The sequence below is a fragment of the Megalops cyprinoides genome, chromosome 16, assembly GCF_013368585.1.
Source record: "Megalops cyprinoides isolate fMegCyp1 chromosome 16, fMegCyp1.pri, whole genome shotgun sequence".
NCBI lineage: Eukaryota > Metazoa > Chordata > Actinopteri > Elopiformes > Megalopidae > Megalops > Megalops cyprinoides.
In genome coordinates this window covers 32,696,203-32,705,072 of record NC_050598.1, presented here as the reverse complement: position 1 = coordinate 32,705,072, position 8,870 = coordinate 32,696,203, and the positions used below count along the sequence as shown (strand labels likewise).

The following is an 8,870-nucleotide window of genomic DNA, read 5'->3' as shown; positions in this document are numbered from 1 at the left end:
TCTAATGCAATAGTAGTTCACTTTTGTAACGTTAATCGAATTGAAAGGTTGTTTGCCTGATATAGAGTACATTGGATGGGGAAACGATCTGTAATCTGATACAATAGTAATGAACATGCGGGAATATGCTTTCCATCACTTTCAAAAGTGCAAAGCGTAGGTTCAGTGCTCACCGCGTCTTCCACCTGCACTCTCTCCTCTCCTCTTCCAACGCGGGGGCCATTTCCCCAGAGATCACGCATCGCGCTAAGTTTCCGGGTTTCCCTTGGGTAAGGCTTGTGTTTTCGTCCCAGGGTGTCGGGTCGAGAGCGGGTTCTGAGAATGGGGGAGAGCCGTGGCAAATTCGAGCTCTTCAAAAGTCCAGATAAAAGCACCGCGCGCAAGAGCTCAAAGGAGCGCAAGCTGCGCCTTCGGGTCATCTTCCTGGACGACAGCGAGAAGATTTTCGACGTCGATGTAAGAAACCATGTTACCACTATTCTATATTCACTCATAGTGTTTGTCCTAGTTTGTTTTCCTTTGACACTATTTGTGTGTTCTTTGATCAGCCTGACACGGTCTTGCTTTTTGATTGTGCGTTATTCCTCTGTACCGTCCTGTCGTTACTTTGCCTTGTTATTAAAATTGTAATAATTTAATCTGATGGCCAGTTGTTGCTATGATATAACAATTTTATTGACGTTCCATCAGAACATGTTTTTGCGGTAGTATTTTGATCATTTTCTTGCCGTCATCTGTGACCGTGCTTTTCATACACCACTATATGGAAATTTGGAACCTCCCAGTTGTCCTAATCTTTTTTGATGTCTCTGTCTTTTCATAATCATATGTTTATGTGTTGCCTTTTATTAAATGTGTTTTTTATTTCAAAGAATTACAAGAATCTACACGAAGCAGCTTCAGTTCTTGTATTTTTTGTTTCTTTCCTTACTCTTCACGCACGAGTCGCGTTCAAGGTTTAAGTAGGCTTGACATTTGACATATTATGTATTGGATCCTTTAACTCTCCACATAACGGTTTCAAGGTGGCCTTGATACCACATGACGTTTGTGGATGAAATACGTTTGTTATCTGAGGCATGCATGCTATCTGCACTCTAAAAACCATCCCTCGCTCTTCCCTTCGGACCTGCATCTTTTTATAATCTGAGTTTCGCCGGCATGACAGCTGACAGTTGGGGGATGTGTTTTCCTTGTAAAGTGGTTACATTTCGGACCCCATTATCCCCACCGCTTTTCTTTTATGGAGCATTAGTGTCCCAGAGCCGGCGGGCTTCGCTCTGAATCCCCTGCGCTCGGGAGCAGCGAGTGAGCGGAGAGAGGCGCGGAGGGGGCGGCGCGGCGCCGCCGAGGCGCACGGCGGAGAGAGAGTCTCCGGTTGGCCCGCATCCTGTCCTTCAGCCCCCCGGGGGGAAAAAGCGCAGAGAGCTCAGCCGGCACGTCTCAAAGTGTGGGAGACGTCATTAATTACGGACCAGCAATCTGCAGCTGCACTTAAGACAGTGGACTCTTAGACTGGAGGGCTGTGGCAGCCCAAGAAAAGACAAGTAAAACAGCGGCTATTACTATTAATGAAATATTCGGACGCCATTTTCAGGACGATTTACAATGTATTACACGTTACCGTGCAGAGATGGACAGCTCCCACACTGTAGAAAGATGGGCTGGTTTTGACTGAGCATTTGCTTCAAAATGTTACTGAAGCCATTATTCAGGAAGTAAGGCTACCTGATGTTCTGTGAGTTGCCAATCGAAAGGTAAACCTCAAACTGTCAGGACCATGGGCCTGTGGGTGTGAAACTCCAGCAGCCACGGATCAGGGTGTTTCCGCCCGGGAGAGAGACTGGGTCAAACCTGCAATGGGCCACAGGGTTGAGCGGTGGTTATAGAACTGGCCTTGTCACCAGAGGGGTTCAGGATCAAATCCCAGACTGAGCACTGCTGTTGACCACTAAAGCATCTTCATCTGAACTGCTTCAGTGAAGGTCCAGCCAGTCCAGCTGGCATGTCAAATACAAGCTGTCACACTGGACAAGGTCAACAACCAGGCCATTAAATAAAAATAATAATAATTTGGCACAATGACACCAGTCTGCATTACTGTACAAAATATGTTAATGTTCTCTCCACAGCAGAGTGAGCAGAGGATGAGGGCGAGGTAGGGGTTAAGGAGTGTGATCAGAGAGGCTAACTGGCGGGGGGTGAGCGGCTGCGCTGTGTCTCTCCCTCCCCCCTCCCTGTCCCTGCTTATTTGGGAGCTGCGAGTGGCAGGCTAATGGAGGCATGCTCGCTTTCTGTGTGCTAATAAATACAGGGTGCTGTGCCTGCTGTCACGGGGGTGGGGGGGGGCGCTGTCCGCATGCCACTGCGCCCACGTCCCCCACCCCCCCAATCACCACCCCGGCAATTACTGCCTCTGAGTCAGGATGCTCATCCATGTCACGCCCCCGGGCCGGCCGGGTCGAGAACCCCAAACCTTCCGCTGCGCAGAGAGACCGTCGGGAATGTTGTGCTCAGCAGTGTCTAGAGTGCCTTTGTCCAGTGTGGTGACGGCTTTTTCTAGCTTGGAAAGCAAAGCATGGAGACACCAGAACAGAGCAGATGTACAGTAATGGACACATATAGCCCTACTGGCACTGCTTGTATTAAATGGAAGGAATACAAATTTGCTATAACATCTATACTCACCTGGATTTTTTTATTCATCACCTGCACCTTAAGTCTCCTGCTGCTGCATGTTCCTTTGACCAGCCATTGCTGAAACTACATGCAAACTCAACGCCTGCAGTGAGAGCCCTCATGACAATCTTCCTCGTATATTACAGCAAAGGATCCTGGGACACGACTTCTTCAACAAGGTGTGTGGATACCTGAAGCTGCTGGAGAAGGAGTACTTTGGGCTGGAGTTCCGTCACCATAGCGGCAGCTACGTGAGTGACGCTGGGAGGCCCACAGGGGGTGTGGCCAGAGATTTTAGTTTTAAAATCCCGCCTCATCCAGTGTTTACTTCTATAAAGGAGACTTTTAATGTCATCTGCCTGATGGCGGCTCTTCCTCATAGGCCTGATCTTTATTTCCTGTTCTCTGTGATCTCAGGTGTGGCTGGAGCTGCTGAAGCCGCTGGCAAAGCAAGTTAAAAGTAAGTTTCAGGTAATTTAAGCAATGTGCAAGCCTGGTCAAGAGGGGAAAACAAGAATATTTGTTTATTTTATTCGGAGCATGATGATGATTATTATTACACTGACATTACTGTCATTTAGCAGATGCTCTTCTTCAGAGGAACATGCAAAATTTTCAATTTTGTTATGAATTTTATACAGTTGGATATTTATTGAGGTAGTTTTGGGTTAAGTGCCTTGCCCATGGGTACAGCAGTGAACCAGCAACCTTTTGGTTACAAGCCCGGCCCCCTACCACTATGCCACACTGATGTCCTCCACACACTCATTATGCGCCACTTCCAAGTGTGTGATGAGCTGTTGGACTGATTACCCTCCTGAGTTTTCTTTGGAAGAAACTCCTCAGTCTATGTGGAAAGAAAGCACTGAAATTGGGACTAAAATCATTTAAGCTGTGAATCGACTGTTCATGGGTATTCCTATATCAAAACTGCTCCAAAAAACAAAATTTGGACTCGGATGTGTACGACTGAAACAACTCTATTCTCTGACTGATAACACAGGCCCCTCTCTCTTTTCCTGCCTCCCCCCGTCTCTCTCTCTCTCTCCGTCCGCCTCTCTCTCTCCCTCTCTCCCCCAACCACAGACACCACTGACCTGACGTTCCGCTTCATTGTGAAGTTCTTCCCTCCAGACCCCGGGCAGCTGCGGAAGGGACTGACCAGGTGAGCTCCCGCTGTGTATACCTGCCGTACCTGCACAGGTGTGCCAGCATGCTGACCTGGCCCCTCCCTCCTGTCTCGCCAGGTATCTGTTTGCGCTGCAGATCAAGCAGGATCTTTCCAACGGGAGCCTCACATGTAATGACAACAGCGCCGCCCTGCTGGTATCCCACATATTACAGTGTGAGTGAATCCATGCAATTTATTGACATTGTTACCATAAAACCATTCTTTGGAAATCAAACTTGGGCATAGATTATGAAACATAGTCCATGTCATCATAACAGAAGCAAAAATGAAGACAGGCCTTTAACATTCATTGTGATGGACAGGTATTTAAGGGACAGGTGTTTAGGGGACAGGCATTGCAGTGTAGGGGAAAGGACAGGGGTTTAGGGGACATAGGTTTAGAGGACAGGGGTTTAGGGGACAAAGGTTTAGGGGACAGGAGTTTCGGGGACAGGTGCAGGGTGAGGGGTAAGGACAGGAGTTTCGGGGACAGGTGCAGGGTGAGGGGTAAGGACAGGTGTTTAGGGGACAGGTGTAGGGTGTAGGGGTAAGAACAGGTGTTCTGGGGACAGGTGTTTTGGGGACAGGTCTTCAGGGGACAGGTGCAGGTGAGGTGAAGGGGACATGCTCTGATGGTCTCTGCGTATTTTACCTGCAGCAGAACTGGGGGACTATGATGAGGAGCTGGATGTGCAGCACCTGCAGAACAAGCAGTACGTGCCCAACCAGGAGTACCTGGACCACAGGATCATCAGCCTGCACAAGCGGCACAGGTACCCCAGCGTCAGGGAGCAGAGTGTGGAGGGAGGAGCTAAGTACAGTAGGTGGAGCTGGGTGCAGTGGGAGGGGCTGGCTGTGGTGGGTGGAGCTGGGTGCAGTGGGAGGGGCTGGCTGTGGTGGGTGGAGCTGGGTGCAGTGGGAGGGGCTGGCTGTGGTGGGTGGAGCAGGCTATGGTGGGTGGAGCTCAGCCGTTTTTGTGCGTTTCAGAGGACAGACCCCCTCGGAGTCAGACACGCAGCTGCTGGAAGTGGCGCGCAAACTGGACATGTACGGCATCCGGCCCCACGCCGCGAGCGATGGAGAGGGCATGCGGATCAACCTGGCCGTCACACACATGGGCGTGCTGGTGTTCCAGGTGCACACTTGCCCCAGACACACCTGTCCCTCACACAAACACACCTGTATCCAACACAAACACTGTTCAGATGAAGCAAGGGTTAACTGTCTTCCCTCTCTCTGTTTTTCAGGGCAACACAAAAATCAACACATTCAGCTGGGCCAAAATTCGCAAGCTGAGCTTTAAGAGGAAACATTTTTTGATAAAACTTCATGCAAAGATTGTGGTGAGTGGCCATTTTTGTCAGCTACAGACAAGGAGAGATCCTAAGTGATCTCTGCAAAGAGAGTACTGTGATGTAGGAGAGTCAGGGCCCCATTCCCCTGGCAGTTCTCATAACGAAGCATGGCAGGCCAGCACAGGGTTTCCCTGTGAGTTCCGCAGGGGTGTTGGTCCAGCCCTCCCTCACCTTGCTGTTCCCTCTGTGTGGGCGTGGCACAGCCCTCTCGCAGGGACACGGTGGAGTTCACCATGGCCAGCCGGGACGTGTGCAAGGCCTTCTGGAGGATGTGTGTGGAGTACCACGCCTTCTTCCGCCTGTCTGAGGAGCCCAGATCCCACCACAAATCCCTGCTCTCCAGCAAGGGCTCCAGCTTCAGATACAGGCAAGTTACCTGGAGCTGAGGCGGGGCATTGAGAGGGCGGGGCCTGGCTGGGCCAATAAGGAGAGGGCTGAGTTTGGGGTAGATCTAATGGGTGGTTTTGCTTAATGATGCCCTCATGAACACCAGAAAGGGTGATGCTATCAATGACTGACTGCTTTGAACCAATCATTGTGTTTTGCCATGGAGAGAAGTCTTTGGATTGGCTCATTAGGGTCAGTGACTGACAGCACATGGTAGCTCCGCCCATCCAGCCTCCCATCGGTCAGTGTACTCTGACCTAGATAGGGTACACTGGACAGAGCAGAGGCCTAGGGTGGGAAGGGGTGGGAAGAGGGAAACCCAGACCGGTCTGGTTAGGAACTAGGAGTTATAGGGAGAGTATTGATTGAGAAAATTGTAATTGTTATCACTACTCATTACATGGATTTAGCAGATGCTTTTATCCAGAGCAACTTCTAACACAATAGAGCATAAATGTATCCATTCAATTTAAATGAACAACAGTGTCAGACCAGGCTAACATCACTCCCAGACCAGTGAATGTGAGCGTAACACTGTTTGAGCCTATCACAAATTAACTTGTGCAACCTGACGGAAGCCAAGTATACTACTATACAACAGTCCCTGAAACACAGGAGTTGCTCTGTAGATGCAGAGTGCAGCGATCTTGATGGAACATGAAGACTGGCATGTAATGTGACAAGTATTTAAGATTAGTGCAGAGCTAACAGATTCTGCAGATAAAAAAAAAAAAACGGAACAGTACACAAATCTCTCTTACGTCTCAGTGCTGTTGTGCTGAAGGTTTGTAGCTATCCCAGAATGCCAGTCTCTCGCTGTGTCCTGTTTCAGTGGCAGAACACAGAAGCAGCTCCTGGACTCTCTGGGGAGGGGGGAGAAGAGAAACCTGTCCTTTGAAAGGTGAGGAATGTGTGTGTGTGTGTGTGTGTGTGTGTGTGATAATGAGTGTGTGTGTGTGTGTGTGTGTGTGTGACTGTGTGCATGTGTGTTATCATTTTTGTATATGTGCCTATATCAGTGTGTGCAGATATCTGTACATGCGTGTGCGTATGTGTGCTTTTCTCTGCCTGACCTGCTGAACCCCTGTGGGTTACAGGAAGTACTGCAGGACGGACTTTGATGCACGGCACTGCAGGTCCTCTCCTGATCTCCTCACCGACGTTTCCAAACAGGTATTCAGCTTTACTCTGCTTTTAGGATGTTACCATAACATCGTTACTATCACTGCCACCATCAGACAGAGGAATCTGCAGAAGAGAAATCCTCAAAGCAGACAATTCAGCTGACCTGATACATATTTTATGTTGCAGTTACCTAAGCACTGTTTTGGCCCTGTAATAATTATTTTACAAACAGGCAATGGTTCTATCTGTGTGGATCTTCTACCACCAGTAAACATGGATTACATGTGATATTGGTTACCTTCAGTTGCATCTCAGAGCGTTAAGTATTATGAAGCATTTTGGAGTTATGTACATGTACTCTATGGCTATATATGTATGCATCACATAGGCTTAACAGTATTAACTTATGATGTATCATTTCCCCAACGGACATCTCTCTCTCTCTTTCTCTCTCTTGTTGTGTTGTGTCTGTGTGTGTTTGTAATGTGTGTGCCTGTGTGTGTGTGTGTGTGTGTATCTGTGTGTGTGTGTGCGTGTGTGTATGCCTGTGTGTGTGTGCCTGTGTGTGTTTGTGTGTGTGCGTGTGTGTGTGTGTGCGTGTGTGTGTTTGTGTGCGTGTGTGTGTTTGTGTGTGTGCGTGTGTGTGTTTGTGTGCGTGTGTGTGTGTGCGTGTGTGTGTGTGTCTGTGTGTGTGTGTGTGTGTCTCTCTGCAGCTGTATGAGCAGACCTCGTCCCTGCCACTGTCGGGCAGTGTGGAGGGTGGGGACAGGGGCGGGGTCCGTCCGGATCTGAGAGGGAAGCGCAGCAAGTCTGCGGTGGAGGTGGTGTTCGCGGCCGAGCTGGAGCGCTCCCAGGCCCGGGCCCCCCTCCACCCCGCCCCCCTCCCCAAACCCTCCTCCTCCACTGACATGGGAGCGCCACAGAAGGCCAAGAGCAAGACGCGTCAGTCCCGCGGCAGCGGCGGCATGGCGGAGGGCCCGCGGGGGCTGGTGCTGCTGTACCCCAACAACCCCCACCTGGCGCTGCACCCCGTCCTGCCCGCCTTCCCGCTGGCCGCGCCCGTGCTCATGCCTGGGGGCGCCCCCTCTTCCCGCCACACTGCCCTGCTGGACGACGTGGTCCGCTCCTCCAGCTTCTCCAGCCCGTCCTCGCTGTCCCCCCTGCGGCGCCAGCGGCCCCGCCCCAGCGGGCCGGGCCTGGGTGTGGCGGGGGCGGGGCTCGGTCAGGGCGGGCGGGGCTGCGGCTTCGGCAGCCAGCTGGACTTCAGCAGGGTGGAGGCGGGCCACTTCAGCGACGACTCCAGCTACCAGGCGGGGCTCCCGGGCCGGTCCCGCAGCCAGTCCGACGTCAAGTCCCCGCGGCCCCCCGCCCACGCCTCCGAATTCCGCCCCCTGGGACACTACCCTCACCTGTCCCGCCGCCAGGCCCCCACCCGACCCACCTACCTCCCGCTGGGCTCTGCCCCCCTGCCTGACCGCCCCGCCTCCCTCTGCGTGCTGGGCGCGTCTGGGAGCTTCAGCGACTCGGATTCAGATGTCCTGTACCCCTACTACTGCCCCGCCCTGGGCAAGCTGCTGCACGCCGCCCCGCTGGTGCGCATGCGCATCTCCTCCGGCAGCCTGCAGCTGGACGAGGAAGAGGAGGAGGAGGAGCGCGAGGAAGATTCCTTCAACCTGAGCGACAGCGAGGCAGCCAACCCCTCCCTCACAGCATCGCAGCACTGAGACGATCTCAGAGCGAGGTGTGGAGACCTGGGCTGCAGGGTTCTCTTCACAAATCAATTTGTAATTTCCCCCAAAAATATCTGTGGACTCACCTGTTCAACAGGTCAAACAGAATACTGGCCCAGAAAAGTTTTTCTGGTCATAAAAAGGTTTTAAGAGTCTGAAAATAAGAGGCCTTGTATGGCTGCTGTCAAAGTAAGGTCACCACCATGTACACTGCGGTGTTATGACAATACAAGCCAGTTTCTGGGCAGAGCTGTCCAGTCTAGATGTGGATGTGTGGATGTGTCTGTGGATGATTTTAATAACTGTGATTGTGCTGTTACTTTATCTGATCATTTTGGTACAGATGTGCTTTGAATTTTGTCAATAAATTATTTCTATATTAAGAAAGCTGCTTTGGGGTTCCTGTCAGAACTGTGGTGACGA

The 8,870-nt window shown here is 51.3% G+C and overlaps 1 protein-coding gene across 1 annotated transcript; it reads left to right on the top strand.

The window, feature by feature from the left end:
• The first annotated feature begins 321 nt into the window (after positions 1-321).
• Positions 322-8,441, top strand: LOC118790701 (FERM domain-containing protein 7). The gene is made up of 12 exons (XM_036547692.1): positions 322-456; positions 2,826-2,930; positions 3,097-3,139; positions 3,766-3,844; positions 3,927-4,024; positions 4,509-4,623; positions 4,838-4,985; positions 5,098-5,193; positions 5,409-5,572; positions 6,425-6,493; positions 6,690-6,765; positions 7,431-8,441. Exons 1-12 carry the CDS (start codon positions 322-324, stop codon positions 8,439-8,441), a joined length of 2,139 nt encoding a protein of 712 aa, XP_036403585.1.
• The last annotated feature ends 429 nt before the right edge of the window (positions 8,442-8,870 follow it).